This window comes from Dendrobates tinctorius, unplaced genomic scaffold (assembly GCF_039654945.1).
Source record: "Dendrobates tinctorius isolate UK_male_01 unplaced genomic scaffold, ASM3965494v1 ptg000156l, whole genome shotgun sequence".
Taxonomy (NCBI): domain Eukaryota; kingdom Metazoa; phylum Chordata; class Amphibia; order Anura; family Dendrobatidae; genus Dendrobates; species Dendrobates tinctorius.
Genome location: NW_027361823.1, coordinates 7,105,594 through 7,126,082, shown reverse-complemented (window position 1 = coordinate 7,126,082; position 20,489 = coordinate 7,105,594). Strand labels below are relative to the sequence as shown.

Below are 20,489 nucleotides of genomic sequence, written 5' to 3'. Positions count from 1 at the left end.
TGTTCCTGTTCTCAAGTGTTTGCAAGCTTTCTACACAAGGTTGTCACAGTCACACCGATCAGTGAACAGGAGCACAGTACGACTTCTTGATGACCACAGAGTCGTTCTGCTGCACCTTGTGGTGCCACAGACTATTTTAGCCTGTGCCACCACTTCTGCTGTTGCTGGACTGAACAGGTGAAGGAAAGAAGATCTGTTCCGATTCCATTTTTTTCTAATCTGCCCCATTCCTCTTTGCCGCCTTTCCCACCTCTACACCCCTTACCAAACCCACCTTCTGCCACCAAGCGCCGATCAGTACTTGATAGCTGGCATTTTTTCCCCTTTTGACCACCTCCATGAGTGAGTCGTGCAGGTGCTGAGCCAATCAGTCCATTTTTTTCCCCTACAAGCATGCGTCCTGCAGCTGCTGAGTGCTGACCATTGATGTACATCACCTATCGGCATCCCGTCATTTTTTTTTCTCAACAAGTGTAAAGGTACCAGCGATCCCGACAACAATATGACCCGGTCAGGATCGCTGGTGCATCGCTAAGTGGTCGCTAGTGAGCTGCCACACAGGCAGATCTCACCAGCGACATAGCAGCGGTCGGGGGTCGTTACTTACCTGTCAGATGAGGCGATCCTGACGTCCTCCCGCCCGCGTCCACGCGTCGCTCGTCGCCACAGCAGGAAGCCCAGCAGGAAGCAGACGACGAGAAACGGTCCAGGACGTTCTCGCGCGATCAGCGATAACCAGCGGGGGAGCGGTCGGAGGTAAGTATCAGACATAGCGATATCGCTGCTGTGTCACAAAACCAGTGAAGTTATAGCGATATTGCTAGCGATATCGCTTAGTGTGACGGGGTCTTAAGAAGAATGAAATAAAAATAATTTAGATTAGTTGATAAAGCTAGATTAGGGACAGTGTAATCCACTGTAAAAATACATTATAGTAATCCCGCTACAGTAATTTTCTCCTATTTTTTATTTATTTTTTTATTTACCAATGTCAGCTTAGCTAATGTAGTTTTAGAATTTTAGTGGAAAATCATTACAGAAATAATACCAGTTTGTTTCTACTAATATATAAAATCAGAATTAGCGCCAGATAGTTGTGGGTGCTCAGTAATTTTTTTTTACGGACGTCTATTTAGTAACTGTAGTTTATGGATTTTAGTGGAAAATTATTGGAGTAATTATACTACAGTTTTTTCTATTTTTTTTTTTTTTTTTTTAAACGCTCACGTAGATGCCCCAGGACAGCAAATGAACCAGCACCCACAGTTAGTGACCCCTTATGGGCATCACCACTGAAGATTATGAGCCACAGAGTCCTGATTTTGTGGAATAATCAGGAATCCATCTGCTTTTTTGTTGCCCTACCACTATTGTATTTGCATATCTGACCATTGTATAAGTATAACCATTGTGTTTATAGTGTAGTCTCGTGTGCCCTTAAGGCAATTAAATATAAATTTTAACCTATTTAACCTTGGGCTGCGCTTTTATCTCGATCCACACATCCGTTTCTCGGTTTAATTTTCCATGCTACCAGGGCTGGTTTCTGGTCCGATATAACCCTGTTAACAGACCAGGCATATATCGAACGAGGAACTGGTGGCAGGCCTACCAGCATGATCAGGTGCTGTTTCACTGGTGCTAGTGAAGGGGGCCTCTCAACCTGTCAAGGTTGTGAGCAAGTGTGGTGCGACGTCAATGACCCACATCCTCTCACTCCCGTGTGGACAGGGAGTGTCCTTCTAAAACTGTACCAATCTGTCCCAACGTGTCCCCAGAGGTGTAGAACATCTTTTGGATTTCAAAGATCATGCATAGTGTCCTCCACATTATGACCTTGAGTTTGATTGACTTTTCAAAGTTTAGCTGGTCATTGATCACTTCAGCAACAAATTCTGAGGTGCACGTTCCCCAAAGGGACATCTGCATGGATGAGTCCCTAACTTTAAGGGGAGGTTTAAATTCCAGCAATACCTGTCCCAGTAAGTGGCCCAGGTCCGAAATTTAACTTTACAAGCTGTGCGAGAGTACCTCAGGGTACAACCACAGATTTGGGGTTTATGAAGAGCACACCTGAATTCAATCCCTGAATGCCCCCTGTCCTTGGAGTGGGGAAATTATGTGGGAATTGGTGTATGTAGATAACTTCTACACCAGCGTCCCACTCTTCAAATCCCTCTCTGCCCAAATTACGGCAGCATGTGGAACTGTCCATAGAAACCAGAAGAATCCCTAGGTCGCTACCGCATTTTTCACACCATGAGACGGACTTTTTCCCCAAAAAATTTGGGAGGAAAATGGGGGGCGCGTCTTATGGTGCGAACGCAGGGGATGGGGCAGCATAATCGGCGGTGGCAGATATGTGGCGATGCTGAGGTGGTGGGCGGTGTGGAGTGCACCTGAGTAGGGTCCCTTCCTCCGGATGCCGGCCGCAGAAATGTGTCCACGGCGAGCGCATCACCGGTTTCCTTGCGGCCCATCTTCCTGAAGCCATGGGCTGCCGGAGGATTCAGGAAAATGCCCGCCGGAGGCCGCGGGTGCGCAGACTGAAATCTTGGCAGCAATCGGCTTCAGCAAAATGGCCGCCAAGATCTCAATCTGCGCATGTGCGACCTCCGGCGGCCATTTTCCTGAATCCTCCGGCGGCCCACATCTTCAGGAAGATGGCTGGAGGGAAACCACTGAAGCGCTCGCCGTGGACACCGGACAGCAGCGTGGACACATTCCTGCCACCGGCATCCTAAGGAACAGACTCTGCTCCGGTGCTCTGTCTCACCTCCGACACCGGACCCGCAGCATCGCACCGCGGGACTGCAGTATTGCCCCACTTCTGCCGCCGCTGGCTTCCTGAGGAAGGAACCATACCTCCTGTGACCCAGCTGTACCACCACTGGCCCTCTTGTTGTACTCAAGGACACAGTCTGGTTTGTGGATCTGCATAGATGTACTTTTCTCTTTCGTCTCATTGAGGGACACAGGAACCGTGGATGTGTGCTACTGCCACTAGGAGGTTGACACTATGCCATGAAAAAATGTTAACACTGCCTCCGCAGTATGCACCCATCCGACAGTCAGTTAGTAAAAAAGCAGTTTGGAGGAGACATTATCATGTTAGTCAATCATATAATCATTAAAAATAATAAAATCATGGGAGGGCGCTGTGTCCCCCAATGAAGACTCTGAGAAAGAGATTTTACGGTAGGCAACCAAAATCCTGTTTTCTCTTTCGTCTCATTGGGGGACACAGGAACCGTGGGACGTCCAAAAGCAGTCCCTGGGGAGGGAAAAGACAGAAACTTCCTTCAGGTAGGAGAACTCACCACTGCTGCCTGCAAAATTCTTCTGCCTAGGCTGGCGTCCGCTGAAGTATAGGTATGGACCTTATAGAACCTTGAGAAGGTATGCACGGACGACCATGTAGCTGCCTTGCACAATTGCATGGCTGATGCTCTATTGTGTACCTCCCAGGAGGCGCCCACCGCCCGGGTTGAGTGAGCATTGACCCCAGCAGGGGACACCCTGTTCTTCACCCGGTAGGCTTCCAGAATTGCCATTCCATCGGGGGCGGCGCATGCTCAGATTGAGATCTCTGCAACGAGATCACGTTGCCGAGATCTCAATCTGAGCATGCGCCTCCCCGGCGGCCATTTTCCTGGAAGGCACCGCATCACAGTAATGGATATGCAGGGGCCATATGGCTTTCACAAAATGCCGGAGTCCCCCCACACCACAGAGCACGGCAGCCACTCATCCACAGCGGCGAACATTGGAACACCCTCTCATCCCAGCCTGCGGTCGGCAGCAACGCGCCACTATTGCCTCCAGCAGCGACCCTGGGATCCCACTTCACCGCACCCACCACCCATGGTAAGCAATAAGACGCATGGATTATAAGAGGCACCACCATTTTATTAAAAAAAAGGTTTTTTTCCTATTTTTCTCCTCAATATTTGGGGTGCGTCTTATAATCCGGTGTGTCTTATAATCCACAAAATATGGTAAAGAGTAAAAAACTGCAAATTCTCTACCATCGTTGTGCAGATTTAGTGCAATTTTGGCAATATTTGTCCATTAGTGTCTCATCAATATGCATCTATTGGAATTCTGAAAACGGTATTATAATAAGACACTGTCATTTAATGAATAAAATATGAAAGTTTAAGGCCTCCAAACACATTGGATAAAAGTCATCCAAACCCACCGATTTTGTTGGGATCGGACCATCTAATGTGTATGGGGGTCTCCGGACTGTCCTGAGATTGTGCCAGGGGCATAAGGATCATGCGGCTCTAAAGGGGGTTTTACACATAGCGATATCGCTATGTCAACGATTTTGTGACGTTATAGCGATTTCGCTTTGTGTGATACTTACCTCCGACCGGCTCCCCCGCTGTCCATCGCTGATCGCGCGAGAATGTCCGGCTCCATTTCTCGTCGTCAGCTTCCTGCTGTGACGACAAGCAACGCGTGGAGGCGGGCGGGAGGACGTCAGGATCGCTGTGTGTGAAAGGTAAGTAACGACCGCTAGATCGCTGCTGCATCGCTGTGAGATCTTCCTGTGTGGAAGCTCACTAGCGATCATTTAGCGATGCACCAGCGATCCTGACCGAGTCGGATCGCTGGTCGGATAGCTGGTGCATCGCTAAATGTAAAGGGGCCTATATTCAATCACCTAATCCTTTTGTTTGGTGGGGAGATAAGCCACTGCCACATGATGCTGACAGCGGCTGTCTCAGAGAGAACACAAGAGCTCAGCGGATTCAAGTGCTCTTCTGTATGTTGGAGTCAGGAGAGACAGCAGTTACCCAAACGATAGTTCGGCCGACAGCCATCTAATGTGTATGGGCAGCATTAGCTTACAGTTAGGAAGGATGAAAACGAGTTACCATGTACCAATATACTTTATCACTGTGTACTGTATTCCTGAATTATCCATTATGGCTTCCACCGTGTTACATCTGACAGCCCGTCTACTGGGGGGAAGTAAGCATTTCTCCTGTGGGGGGCGCTAGTTCATTGAGGCATAACAGAGCTACAACAGGCACCGCCCATAGCATTGTGAGCGGCGGCTGTAAACCGGCACTTTGATTGACAGCTTGCTTTGCGCAGATGAATTGCAGAGTGAGCTGACAATCCAAGTGTGACTGTATTCGCTCTGGTCACGCCGGGATGACGGAAAGCAAGCATCTCCAGGGAGAAAGAAAGTTAATTTTCTCCTAAGAGCTGCACATTCAGTAAGGGGGACGATCAGCATTACGACGCCATTAACCAGCAGATTAACTCTATACCTGCAGGTTTATAGCATCTGGGGACATGAGATAGAAATACAAAACATCACAGACCAAGAATCTCTCAGATCTGACACATTTGGGGAACACGCTGTATCGTGAGCTCATAGGTTGTTTTAAGGGACAGCGAGTAAGAATGATATGCTAGAAAATACTGGGATGTCTGAGAAATCACATATCTAGAGATAAAGATTAGTTAGTTATAGTCCCCACAACTACTATATTCCACCAATATCCAAAATACAGTGCGACCCTCTGATGGCATAGTCAGTAGGCATCACTCGATATGAATGTTAGGTATCAAAATGGTTACACCTTAGACTGTAATTGCACTTCTCAAGAGTAGGGAGGTTAATGTTTTGAGCAGTTAATTAACTCAAAAACTGCACTCAGCAAATCCTTACACGTCCTAATACGGGCCGACGTCCTTACACGGACCGAGACAGCCGAAGGGCTGAAAACATGTGGGCCGCATCATACCCTTGCCCTTACCCACCCGCAGCCCTTGTCCCAATACCACTGTTATCTACACCCTCAGGACGCAGAAAGCACTGACATCATTACATCACATCTGAGCACCGGACACTGGAGCAGAGCACCGGGAGATGGAGAGAGGAGGGCATGTGTTGTTTTTTTTATTTTTTCATCTGTGTATGGGATGTGTGCTATGCGGGGTCTCATACCGTATATAGAGATGCTATGCGGGCTCTTAGTGTATATAGGAGGCTACCCCCACTGTATATAGTGGGGGATATATAGGGGCTCATTCTGTATACAGAGAGGCTAGGTGCAGGTTCAACACTATATATATATGGGGCTCATACTGTATATAGATGGGCTATGTGTAGGCTCACCCTGTGTCTAGGGGGCTGTGTGTGGGGTCATACTGTATATAGGAGGGGCTGCGGCTGTGTGTGGTCTCATACTGTATATAATCGGCTGTGCAGGGGAACATCCTGTATATAGGGGGGGTGCTGTGTGGGCTCATACAGGTATATAATCGGCTGTGCAGGGGAACATCCTGTATATACGGGGGGTGCTGTATGGGCTCATACTGTATATAATCGGCTGTGCAGGGGAACATCCTGTATATAGGGGGGTGCTGTGTGGGCTCATACTGTATGTAGGGGGTGCTGTGTGGGCTCATACAGTATATAATGGGCTGTGCAGGGGAAAATCCTGTATATACGGGGGGTGCTGTGTGGGCTCACACTGTATATAACTTAAGCACGAATGTGAAAAAATTGTACCTGTACTAGTGTTTTTCATTAGTGTTTTTAATGGATGAATAAAGAAATAAATAAAATTCCAAAGCTTCTCCTATACTTCACAATGTTAAACACAGACAGCACATAAAGGCCACACAGACGCCATCCATGTGCTGCATGTGTTTTTTGTGGACTCAAGACTTGTATAGGCCTTTTTACCGGTGCTGACAAAAAAAAACAAAAAAAACTAACATGCCTCTGTGTGTTTTGCACGGACTGCGAAGAACATGGCCATGTGAACAATACCATAGATTATAATGGGTGTGTGTTGCATCTGTGGATGTCTGAATGAGGCATTCATTTAATTTCTTTAAGCAGAAAACACTACTTGGCCGAGGCTCAATTAATGCCAGCTCTTCCCTTCTTATAGACACATACTTCTGGAGTATTTCCAATGTACACCTCCGGTCACACAGCATTGCATTGCAGTCATATAGTGACATACTGTATGTCTCCAATATTACAAAATGTATCCAGTGCATTATACTTCCATCGCACCACTGTATAGAAATAAATACCGTCTACTATGTTTCCTCTAAAGTTAAAAAAAAAGTATGCTGAGGATACCTGCGTCTTGAGAAATGCAGCTCTGCTAATGGCACATGTGATTACTCCATGCCTGGTGTCTGCCAAGAAATATCTAGCTATTAAGGTATAATCAGAGGGTTAGTAATACAAATAAGCCAAGAGAAACAGTGTACTCCGGGATCAGTATAAGGTTTGTTATCCAAATGTGTAAAGGAAAAAAAAAATGTAATCTAGTAATAGGAAAAAGCAAAACAAATTAGGAAGTAATCAAAACAGCATTATAAAAGAGATTACACCCCGCGGTTAGGACAAGAAATCAGCTGCCGGCTGCACGACAATACCTTTTACTTTCAGAGACCGCAGTGTCTAAGTGCTGGAAGATATGCTGGAATAGGTTACAGCTCGAGCGGCTGTTGATATCATATCCATAGCCCCGCTTCCAATATTGCTTCAGGTCATTGAGGTATTCCAGGATCTACGTGTGAGAAGAGAGACAGGATGGGTAAATGCAACATATATTCAGCAATGCCGGAATATGGCAACTCAATGGCTAGTGACCATGGGAAGAAGTGGCACAATTGTGAGGAGCAGAGCAAGTGTCATTAGCGGGCGCCCACCAGGGAGAGCGCACTGATAGTCACTACCGGACCCCAGAGCCCAATAAGGACCATAGTACATGGCAGCTAGGAGCCCACTTACAGTCCAAGAGGAACTTACAAGAACTTACAACTCCGATCCCACTGACCAGTGTCTGATGTCGAGCTCCGAGAGCCTTTTCAATAGCAATATCTCAGCACAGCTATAAGCACTCTTCACGTTTTATGCCATTATTTCTGGCTTATAGCAATCTATAATATAACGCTGTAAGCCTCACTCTGTCCGAAGCCTTTATAGACTGCGCAAACGCAACACGCCTGCGCAGTCTGGCTCCAGACAGAGTGAGGCAGTCAGCGGTGAGGAGTGTGTATGGCGCCGGAGATGGCGGTTCCGTACACACTGCACACCTCCATCTCCGACGCCATACTTACATACTTACCTGACCGAGAGGAGCGTTGCCGCGGCGCTTCTCATCGGGGCAGGAGACCGGGAGGAGTGCGGCCGGAATCGCGCATGCGCATAGCGCGATCTGGCGCCATTTTACTGGACACACACTTGCAGTGTGTCTTCAGCAATATGGCGCCGGACAGAGCTATGGGCATGCGCGATTCCGGACGCACTCCTGCCCCGGCCTCCAGCAGAGCGTGACAGAACTGGAGCACAGGAAAGAAGGGTGAGTATAAATGTTTTTTTGCTTTTTTTTTTTGTATGTGTGTAGTATTAATAGGAGTGAGGGGTACCATGCATACCAGGATAAGGGGGTGAGAGGACCATGCATACCAGGATAGGGGGGTGAGAGGACCATGCATGCCAGGATAGGGGGGGTGAGAGAACCATGCATACCAGAATAGGGGGGTGAGAGGGCCATGCATGCCAGGATAGGGGGGGTGAGAGAACCATGCATACCAGGATAGGGGGGTGAGAGGGCCATGCATACCAGGATAGGGGTGATGAGGGGTACCATGCATACCAGGATAGGGGGGGTGAGAGGACCATGCATACCAGGATAGGGGGGTGAGAGGACCATGCATGCCAGGATAGGGGGGGTGAGAGAACCATGCATACCAGGATAGGGGGGTGAGAGGGCCATGCATACCAGGATAGGGGTGATGAGGGGTACCATGCATACCAGGATAGGGGGGGTGAGAGGACCATGTATACCAGGATTGGGGGGTGAGGGGGCCATCCATACCAGGATTGGGGGATGAGGGGTACCATGCATACCAGGATAGGGGGGAGGTGAGAGGACCATGCATATCAGGATTGGGGGGTGAGGGGGCCATGCATACCAGGATTGGGAGATGAGGGGTACCATGCATACCAGGATGGGGGGGGGGGTGAGGGGACTATACATACCAGGAATGGGGGATGAGGGGTACCATGCATACCAGGATTGGGGGATGAGCGGTACCATGCACACCAGGATTGGGGTATGAGAGGACCATGCATACCAGGACAGGGGGTGAGGGGTACCATGCATACCAGGATTGGGGGATGGGGGGTACCATTCATGCCAGGATTGGGGGATGAGGGTTACCATTCATACCAGGATTGGGGGATGAGGGGTACCATTCATGCCAGGATTGGGGGATGAGGGGTACCATTCATGCCAGGATTGGGGGATGAGGGTTACCATTCATACCAGGATTGGGGGATGAGGGGTACCATTCATGCCAGGATTGGGGGATGAGGGGTACCATTCATGCCAGGATTGGGGGATGAGGGGTACCATTCATGCCAGGATTGGGGGATGAGGGGTACCATGCATACCAGGATTGGGGGATGAGGGTTACCATTCATACCAGGATTGGGGGATGAGGGGTACCATGCATACCAGGATAGGGGGTGAGGGGACCATACATACCAGGATAGGGGGTGAGGGGACCATGCATACCAGGATAGGGATGAGGGAGTAACATGCATACCAGGATGGATTGGGGGGTGAGAGGACCATGCATACCAGGATTGGGGGATGAGGGGTACTATGCATACCAGGATAGGGGGTGAGGGGACCATACATACCAGAATAGGGGGTGAGGGGTACCATACATACCAGGATTGGAGGATGAGGGGTACCATGCATACCAGGAATGGGGGATGAGGGGTACCATGCATATCAGGATTGGGGGATGAGGGGGCCATGCATACTAGAATTGGGGGATGAGGGGACCATGCATACCAGGATAGGGGCTATGGGGTCCATGCCTACCAGGTTTGGGGGGTGGGGGGACCATGCATACCAGGATGAAGAATGGGGTTCCATGCATACCAGGATTGGAGGGGGGTGAGGGTACCATGCATACCAGGATAGGAATGAGGGGTGGCATGCGTACCAGGATAGGAGGGTGGCAGCACATAGCAGGATGGGAGACCATATACCAATAAAAATGCTTGCCACCCAGGCGTAGAACGGGTTCATAGCTAGTCTATATATATAAAATTGAATGTATGTACAGTGGGGAAAAAAAGTATTTAGTCAGTCAGCAATAGTGCAAGTTCCACCACTTAAAAAGATGAGAGGCGTCTGTAATTTACATCATAGGTAGACCTCAACTATGGGAGACAAACTGAGAAAAAAAAATCCAGAAAATCACATTGTCTGTTTTGTTTTCATTTTATTTGCATATTATGGTGGAAAATAAGTATTTGGTCAGAAACAAGCAATCAAGATTTCTGGCGCTCACAGACCTGTAACTTCTTCTTTAAGAGTCTCCTCTTTCCTCCACTCATTACCTATAGTAATGGCACCTGTTTAAACTTGTTATCAGTATAAAAAGACACCTGTGCACACCCTCAAACAGTCTGACTCCAAACTCCACTATGGTGAAGACCAAAGAGCTTTCAAAGGACACCAGAAACAAAATTGTAGCCCTGCACCAGGCTGGGAAGACTGAATCTGCAATAGCCAACCAGCTTGGAGTGAAGAAATCAACTGTGGGAGCAATAATTAGAAAATGGAAGACATACAAGACCACTGATAATCTCCCTCGATCTGGTGCTCCACGCAAAATCCCACCCTGTGGGGTCAGAATGATCACAAGAACGGTGAGCAAAAATCCCAGAACCATGCGGGGGGACCTAGTGAATGAACTGCAGAGAGCTGGGACCAATGTAACAAGGCCTACCATAAGTAACACACTACGCCACCATGGACTCAGATCCTGCAGTGCCAGACGTGTCCCACTGCTTAAGCCTGTACATGTCCGGGCCCGTCTGAAGTTTGCTAGAGAGCATTTGGATGATCCAGAGGAGTTTTGGGAGAATGTCCTATGTTCTGATGAAACCAAACTGGAACTGTTTGGTAGAAACACAACTTGTCGTGTTTGGAGGAAAAAGAATACTGAGTTGCATCCATCAAACACCATACCTACTGCAAAGCATGGTGGTGGAAACATCATGCTTTGGGGCTGTTTCTCTGCAAAGGGGCCAGGACGACTGATCCGGGTACATGAAAGAATGAATGGGGCCATGTATCGTGAGATTTTGAGTGCAAACCTCCTTCCATCAGCAAGGGCATTGAAGATGAAACGTGGCTGGGTCTTTCAACATGACAATGATCCAAAGCACACCGCCAGGGCAACGAAGGAGTGGCTTCGTAAGAAGCATTTCAAGGTCCTGGAGTGGCCTAGCCAATCTCCAGATCTCAACCCTATAGAAAACCTTTGGAGGGAGTTGAAAGTCCGTGTTGCCAAGCGAAAAGCCAAAAACATCACTGCTCTAGAGGAGATCTGCATGGAGGAATGGGCCAACATACCAACAACAGTGTGTGGCAACCTTGTGAAGACTTACAGAAAACGTTTGACCTCTGTCATTGCCAACAAAGGATATATCACAAAGTATTGAGATGAAATTTTGTTCTGACCAAATACTTATTTTCCACCATAATATGCAAATAAAATGAAAACAAAACAGACAATGTGATTTTCTGGATTTTTTTTTCTCAGTTTGTCTCCCATAGTTGAGGTCTACCTATGATGTAAATTACAGACGCCTCTCATCTTTTTAAGTGGTGGAACTTGCACTATTGCTGACTGACTAAATACTTTTTTCCCCACTGTATGTGTGTATCACCAACCAATCACGAAGCATCTTTCATTTCACCAGAGCTGTTTAAAAGAAGCTGAGCTGTGATTGGTTGCAAAGAAAACTGTTACTCATATCAACCAATCACAAAGCATCTTTCATTTCACCAGAGCTGTTCAAAAGAAGCTGATCTGTGATTGGTTGCTATAAGCAACAGCTTTCTCACTCCAGACAACACCTCAGCAGACACTGACATGGTGGTAGAAATCTAGCATCCCCGGAAACATAAGCTCCCAGCCATTGTCTGCCCCCCAGAAAAGAGCAGAGAGCACATTACAGAAATGAATCCCCACTCCCGTGCCCATAAACACATCCTCCTTCCTATAGGCACAACTTCCCTCTTAAAGGGATCTCTGGTATGGAAGTCACGGCAAATCCATCCAGCGCTCTGGTTCTGACCCCAGGCCTCTCTTAAAGGGATCCTCGGTATGGAAGTTAGGACCGTTCCACTCAGCTCTGTGTTTCTGACCCCAGGGTCTCTTAAAGGGATCATTGGTATGGAAGTTAGGACAATTTCACTAAGCACTCTGGTTCTGACCCCAGGCCCCTCTTAAAGGGATCCCTGGTATGGAAGTGAGGGCAAATCCACTCTGCGCTTTGGTACTGACTCCAGGCCTCTCTTAAAGGGATCTCCGGTATGGAAGTTAGAGCAAATCCCTCAGTGCTCTGATTCTGACCCCAGGCTTCTATTAAAGGGATCCCCGGTATGGAAGTCAGGGCAATTGCCTTCAAATGCTCTGGTACTGACCCCAGGCTCTCTTAAAGGGATCTCCTGTATGGAAGTTGGGGCAAATCCCTCAGCGCTCTGATTCTGACCCCAGGATTCTATTAAAGGGATCATTGGTATGGAAGTTAGGGCAATTACACTCTGCGCTGTGATTTTGACCCCAAGCCTCTCTTAAATGGATCTCCGGTATGGAAGTTAGGGTAAATCCCTCAGCACTCTGATTCTCACCCGAGGCTTCTATTAAAGGGATCATTTGTATGGAAGTCAGGGCAAATCCACTCAGCGCTCTGGTTCTGACCCCAGGCTGACGGGATGATGTGTTATATTAGGGGTAGTAGTCTGGTGGCTCTGACGGGATGATGTGGGATATTAGGGGTAGTAGTAAGCTTGGAAAAAGAACATATTGTTCGAAACGCGTTGCTATTGCTACTCCGCAGTGATGTGGCTTGTCCGTGTATCTCTGTTCTTATGCCTTTAATACATTTTTGCATATTTGGAAGCTGGATTTTTTCTTCTTTTTGGATTGCTTCACGTGTGGCTACACGGAATCCGAGCCTCCACGCACCACCATGAGCCAAGACAGGAGAGCTGGTGATCTTTATCCATTGTATATGAGAGGCGCTGACAATGTCGGTGGTGGAGGATCGATGAGTAAATACTATTTTTTAAATCGCACACTCGGCCAATGTGCAGCTGACAACTACAGACTGTTTAGGTCACGTTCACACATTCAGTATTTTACTTTAGTATTTGTAAGATAAAACCAGGAGTGGGTGAAAAATGAATCCGCGTCAGACTAGTGTTATGCACCTCCGTGTGCACCTTGCTACAAATCCTACTCCAGTCACTGCTGAAGTAAAATGTGTGACATAGTGAAAACAGTCGCTCTGTTCACCATGGATGTGACGAGCGTCAATCACCATGCCACTATCCCATCCACTGGGGGACAAAAATGATGCGAGAATGCCAAAAAGCTCAAAAGTTTAGCGCAGCCTCTAATTGTGCCAAAATTGTGTTACTTTTTAAAGCTTTTTACCCCACAATACTCGGACAAAAGCTGTGATGAATTGGGCCCATTGTCTTGTTTAGTAAATTATATTCACTCACACATGTGACCACTGGCCACAAAGCTATTAGCGCATTCTCAATGAATAAGTCCTTAGATAACAGCTGGTAGATACAATGTTTCGGTCCACATGGACCTTTATCAGATAAATGTGTTTTGTTGTGGTGGAGAGTGAGTAACAGGTGCTCACTAGGGCCAGTGACAGTGGCTCTTGCCACCATACCCCAGCGTAGACTCTCCTACACCTTTTTTTAGCTTCAGTCTGTATAATTTTCACTGGCCCTAGTGAATAGCTATTACTCACTCTCCACCACAACAATACAGCATTTATGTGATAAAGGTCCATGAGGACCGAAACCTTATATTTACAGCCGTTATCTATGGACAAATTCATTGTAAATAAATTCACCATATTTTGCAACATATCCTCATAAAACATCTTTAACCCCTTCTCGACCGGGCTATTTTCCGCTTTTTTTCCCTCCTCTTCTCCAAAAAGCCATATATTTTTATTTTCCAACCACAAATCTGTATGAGTGCCTGTTTATTTTGCACCCATTTTATCATGTTCTGGAAAGTGGGGAAAAAAAAATCCAAGTGTGTTACAATTGTAAAAAAAAGTGCAATTCCACAATTTTTTTTTTTTTTTTTTACACATACCATGTTCACTATATAGTAAAACTAACCTGGCAATATAAAATGAACCAAGAAGATAGCCTCACCGTGTCCTATAGTATAATTCAGTCCGTGTTGCCATGTAATGGGTCTCCAGCCAATAGTCGTGACTTGCGGCTTATCATAGAAAAGGAATTTTGTCGAGTCCCAAAATAAATAAAATCCTCAATTTATTTCAATTCATATAAAAGATACCCAGAGATGTAGTATCCCCAACCTGTATGATCTTTTATATGAATTGAAATAAATTGAGGATTTTATTTATTTTGGGACTCGACAAAATTCCTTTTCTATAATCTGGCAATATGATACAAGTATACAGATACCGAACGTATAGGTTTTCTTTAAATGTTGAAAAAAAAAAAGTGTGGAAATTTGTTTAAAAAAAAAAAAATTAAACAAATATGCTTTTGTCACCCTAACAATTTCCATTTTCGGGATCTGGAGCTCTGTGGGGGCTTATTTTTTGCCCCCTTAGCCGATGTTTTTACTGATACCATTTGGGGTAGATACAATGTTTTGATCGCTTACCCTGACGAACGTCTGGTTTGGTCCAAAACGCACATCGGGGTTCCGTTACCTTATTGTAATGTTGCGGAGGCCAAAATACGTAACCAATCGGATTAATTTATTTCATATTTTGATAGATCGGACTTTTCTGAAAGCGGCAATACCAAATATATTTTTTTTCTGTTTTATTTTTAATGTTGCTGAAGGGAGCGAGGAATGATGCGCCCCCCTACCGGCACATGTTAAATGCTGCGGTCAGAGATTGAGAGTGGCATTTAACATGTTAACAGCCATGGGCAGACCTCCACTCTGCCCACAGCTATAAGAGGCAGATGATGGCTTAATACTTCAGCCATCATCTGCAGAGAAAGGTGCAGGCTCAGTGTGTGACTCGACATAAAAGACATGAATGTACATAGTACATCAAGAAGAGGTCAGACATGTGTATATATGGTTTCAGTGGAGCAAAGCACTATAATATTCATATACAATAGCGAAGAATCAGTGCCAGCCAGGTTATTGGTGGCTGCCATGTAACATACCTTGGCATCTTCCTCATCAAACAGCCTACACCAGGGAGAGTTCACTACATTGTTGATGGCGAGTTCAAATGAGCAGGTAAAAAAGGCCACTTGTATCAAATCTGTAACAAAGAGATAAAGACATTTATGTTGTGACAGAAGTGGATCAGCAAAAAGCACAGTAAGGGCCAACTGGATTTTTCTGCAGTTCTGAAGGCATAAAGCTAAAGTGAAATAGTAAAGGGGTTGTCCGCTTTGGGTGCTTTATGCTGAAGGATAAACAAGAAAACAATGACTGTCAGCAATCGGCTTCAACCTGCTATGAATTCTAAAGTAACTGTGCAATTCTCCTGCAGTGCCTCCGCAGGTGACAAGGAGACAATGCAGGACACATTAAATCAATTAACTGACCATGCCGTGCGCACGAGTTGGGGGAAAGACATTAGTGGACACACACACAGAAGAGGACCCCTGTGCAAAAATAATACATGCTCTTTGCAGATGCCCTATATTCCCTCCCATTCTCTTATGTCTGAATTGCAGGTGTATTTGGAAAAGTTATACTTATTTACTGATTTTTTTTTTTTTTTTTAAAAAAAGAAAACTTAATCTTCTTGGCAAGTGTTTAACAATCCAGTTGTAACACCGGCGTCCCTGCATGGGTCCTCTCCTTCACCCCGGCAGGAACGTTCGCATGCTCACCGCCACTCAGCGGCATCTCCTGTTGTGGCTCCCGCAGCGCTTCCTGGTTCCAGGGCCTACAAATGTCGCACAGGTCTTCTGGCTAAAAAGGGGCAGTGTGTGCACTCCAGGAATGTCCCCAGCCTGCAGCTGGGAGGCAATAGGCATTTAAGGCACCGTGTAGGGAGGTGAATGAGCAGCTTCAGTACCTCGTGTGTCTCCAGTCTACTAGTCCATCATCGGTTCCATGTTCCTGAACCCGTTGTGTGATTCTGTACCAGTGCCTGTCCAGTGATCCTGAGCCCGTCCTGTCTGAACCAGCCATTGTGTCAGAACCGGAATTTATACTGCCACTGATCCTGTCCTACCTGATACTCTCAGTCCATACCTGCATCTGTAACCCTTGGGGGTCAGCTGCTGCCATACCAGGAACTGCCCTGGAGTGGTACCTGGCGGCTACCTGCGGCCAAGCCTAAACTCACCATCAGAGGCTCTAGTGAAGAACTAGGCAGTTGATTAGTCGGGCCGCTCCAGGGTAAGTCCAGTCTATGGCGGAGTGGGTGCACACCCACAAGCATGACACAAATATACAGGGATGAAAATTGGCCGTAGACCCAATACCTAATACTTATCAGAGAGAATATACTGTAAATATATGGAGTGTAATAATCAGTGTATACATGATCATAAGATCTGTCATCTGAAATCACTGTTATAGATAGCAAATATTTGTTTTTCTATAATACACAGAATTGTTATATTTTTCATCTGCTTCCTAAAATGCAAAGTTAAGCAACTCTCTAAATAGTCTTCATTACAACTATCACTTCGCTGCTGCAATGTGTCTTTAAAGGGGCATTTACAATGGCTGATAATCAGATTCTTACGGTAACGACACATCGTTCACGATACTTAAGTAAGAAATTAGGACTATCTACAATTTGCATAGCTTCAGGCGCTCCCTCAAAACACACTTGTTCAGAGCGGCTTATCACGTTCACTAATCAAAGTCATTGTATGTGTAAGTGTGCGTGTGTAGCCCATTCACTATCTCCATCCATCCTTCACTCCCTCAAGATGGCTGGACCTTCATTGTAAATACACACCTGTACTCTGTATCTCCCCCACCTCATTGTAGACTGTAAGCTCTCATGAGCAGGGTCGTCTTATTTTGCTTTAATTATTGTATTGTTAACGTTGTTACTTATGACTTGTGTTTTGAAACTGTAAAGCGCTGCGGAATATGTTGGCGCTATATAAATAAAGATTATTATTATTATTATTATTATTATTATTATTATTATTGAGAGACCGAACGATGCGTCCAAAAACGTTTGTTTATCATGCAGAAAATGGTTTAGGTGAATGGAAAAATTCTTGTTCCTCTTTTGAAGAATGTCTAATGTAAATGGAGATTATTCGCCCATTTAAAAATTAGACCGGCAGAAAAAAGGAATAGAACGATCTCTAGTCAAAGATTTCATTCACGATTCTTATCCTGTATAAACTCTTGTATGACAATGTTTGCTAGTCAGGATTTACAATCGCATCGTAACAATTATCTACTCATGTAGACAAAACCTTGGCCCCTAATATAGCTGAGTGACCTGCTAAAATGTTACAAATCCATTAGAAAGCTTGCTAAGTGTGAATGGCTCTCTCTCTTTCCCCTTCTATAAGTGAGAGATATTAGAAGGGAGGAGGAGAGGTGGAAAGGGGGAAAGTATTTACAGTCTCAAAGAAGGCAGACAAAACAGGCTATGGAAAAAAGGAAACAAAAGAGAAAAAGGGGCGGAATAGAAGGTGTGCCTATATATGAGTGAATAAAGACAGCAGCACACTGGATATGCCCAAAACTCACTTCAAGACTGAATTACTGGGAGAGCATGGAAATCTCACATCTAGCCTATATTACTGAGAAACACATGCAAACCTTGCATCCAGCCTATACTGGAAGAGAAATGCACATCTCACAACTAGCCTATATTACTGGGAGAGACACGCACACCTCGCATCCAGCATATACAGTTGTGGCCAAAAGTATTGACACCCCTGCAATTCTGTCAGATAATACTCAGTTTCTTCCTGAAAATGATTGCAAACACAAATTCTTTGGTATTATTATCTTCATTTAATTTGTCTTAAATGAAAAAACACCAAAAGAATTGTCCTAAAGCCAAATTGGATATAATTCCACACCAAACATAAAAAAGAGGGTGGACAAAAGTATTGGCACTGTTCGAAAAATCATGTGATGCTTCTCTAATTTGTGTAATTAACAGCACCTGTAACTTACCTGTGGCACCTAACAGGTGTTGGCAATAACTAAATCACACTTGCAGCCAGTTGACATGGATTAAAGTTGACTCAACCTCTGTCCTGTGTCCTTGTGTGTACCACATTGAGCATGGAGAAAAGAAAGAAGACCAAAGAACTGTCTGAGGACTTGAGAAACCAAATTGTGAGGAAGCATGAGCAATCTCAAGGCTACAAGTCCATCTCCAAAGACCTGAATGTTCCTGTGTCTACCATGCGCAGTGTCATCAAGAAGTTTAAAGCCCATGGCACTGTGGCTAACCTCCCTAGATGTGGACGGAAAAGAAAACTTGACAAGAGATTTCAACGCAAGATTGTGCGGATGTTGGATAAAGAACCTCGACTAACATCCAAACAAGTTCAAGCTGCCCTGCAGTCCGAGGGTACAACAGTGTCAACCCGTACTATCCGTCGGCATCTGAATAAAAAGGGACTGTATGGTAGGAGACCCAGGAAGACCCCACTTCTTACCCCGAGACATAAAAAAGCCAGGCTGGAGTTTGCCAAAACTTACCTGAAAAAGCCTAAAACGTTTTGGAAGAAAGTTCTCTGGTCAGATGAGACAAATGTAGAGCTTTTTGGGCAAAGGCATCAACATAGAGTTTACAGGAGAGAAAAAAGAGGCATTCAAAGAAAAAAAAACACAGTCCCTACAGTCAAACATGGCGGAGGTTCCCTGATGTTTAGGGGTTGCTTTGCTGCCTCTGGCACTGGACTGCTTGACCGTGTGCATGGCATTATGAAGTCTGAAGACTACCCACAAATTTTGCAGCATAATGTAGGGCCCAGTGTGAGAAAGCTGGGTCTCCCTCAGAGGTCATCGGTCTTCTAGCAGGACAATGACCCAAAACACACTAAAACACACTTCAAAAAGCACTAGAAAATGGTTTGAGAGAAAGCACTGGAGACTTCTAAGGTGGCCAGCAATGAGTCCAGACCTGAATCCCATAGAACACCTGTGGAGAGATCTAAAAATGGCAGTTTGGAGAAGGCACCCTTCAAATATCAGGGACCTGGAGCAGTTTGCCAAAGAAGAATGGTCTAAAATTCCAGCAGAGCATTGTAAGAAACTCATTGATGGTTACCGGAAGCGGTTGGTCGCAGTTATTTTGGCTAAAGGTTGTGCAACCAAGTATTAGGCTGAGTGTGCCAATATTTTTGTATGGCCCATTTTTGGAGTTGTGTGTGAAATGATCAATGATTTGCTTTTTGCTTCATTCTCTTTTGTTTTTTTCATTTAAGACAAATTAAATGAAGATAATAATACCAAAGAATTTGTGTTTGCAATCATTTTCAGGAAGAAAGTATTATCTGACAGAATTGCAGGGGTGTCAATACTTTTGGCCACAACTGTATTACTGGGAGACACATGCAAATCTTGCATCCAGCCTATATTACTGGGACAGACACGCACACCTCGCATCCAGCCTATATTACTGGGAGATGAGAAAATGGAAAACGGTCTTAGGAGCGCAGGAAGGAGACTCAGGGAAGGAGACTCAGACAAGGATCCTCTGTCGAAACGTGTTGTGGTTTAAACCCATCTCTTGTCTGAGTCTCCTTCCTGCGCTCCTAAGACCGTTTTACACTTTCTCCTTGCTCCTATCCTCCTATTGGAGGTTTTCGGCTGAAGCTGCGGTGGAGATCTGACATCCTTGTCTGCCCCTGGGTTGCTTCCTAAGCGCTCCTTTATGACCGCTTATCACTGGCTCTTATATTACTGGGAGAGACACGCAAATCTCGCATCCAGCCTATATTACTGGGAGAGACACGCAAATCTTGCATCCAGCCTATATTACTGTTAGAGATACGCAAATCTCGCATCCAGCCTATATTACTGTTAGAGATACGCAAATCTCGCATCCAGCCTATATTACTAGGAGAGACACGCAAACCTTGCATCCAGCCTATATTACTCAAAAAGACAAGCAAACCTCGCATCCAGACAATATTACTGGGAGAGACATGCAAACCTCGCATCTAGCCTATATTACTGGGAGAGACACGGAAATCTCGCATCTAGCCTATATTACTTGCAGAGACATGCAAATCTCGCATCCAGCCTATATTACTAGGAGAGATATGCAAACCTTGCATCCAGCCTATATTACTGAAAAAGAAAAGCAAACCTCGCATCCCGCCTATAATACTGGGAGGGACATACAAACCTCACATCTAACCTATATTACTTGCAGAGACATGCAAACCTCGCATCTAGCCTATATTACT

At 45.7% G+C, this 20,489-nt stretch overlaps 1 protein-coding gene across 2 annotated transcripts in view; it reads right to left on the bottom strand.

Moving 5' to 3' along the window:
- MINPP1 (multiple inositol-polyphosphate phosphatase 1) overlaps positions 1–20,489 on the bottom strand; it is a 119,306-nt gene that overhangs the window by 77,452 nt on the left and 21,365 nt on the right. For both annotated transcript variants that reach the window (XM_073548200.1, XM_073548199.1), the window contains exons 4-5: positions 15,285–15,385; positions 7,426–7,559 (exon numbers count right to left, since the gene is read on the bottom strand). In XM_073548200.1, the coding sequence (XP_073404301.1) occupies positions 7,426–7,559; positions 15,285–15,385 (235 nt within the window). The remainder of the gene's footprint in view (positions 1–7,425; positions 7,560–15,284; positions 15,386–20,489) is intronic.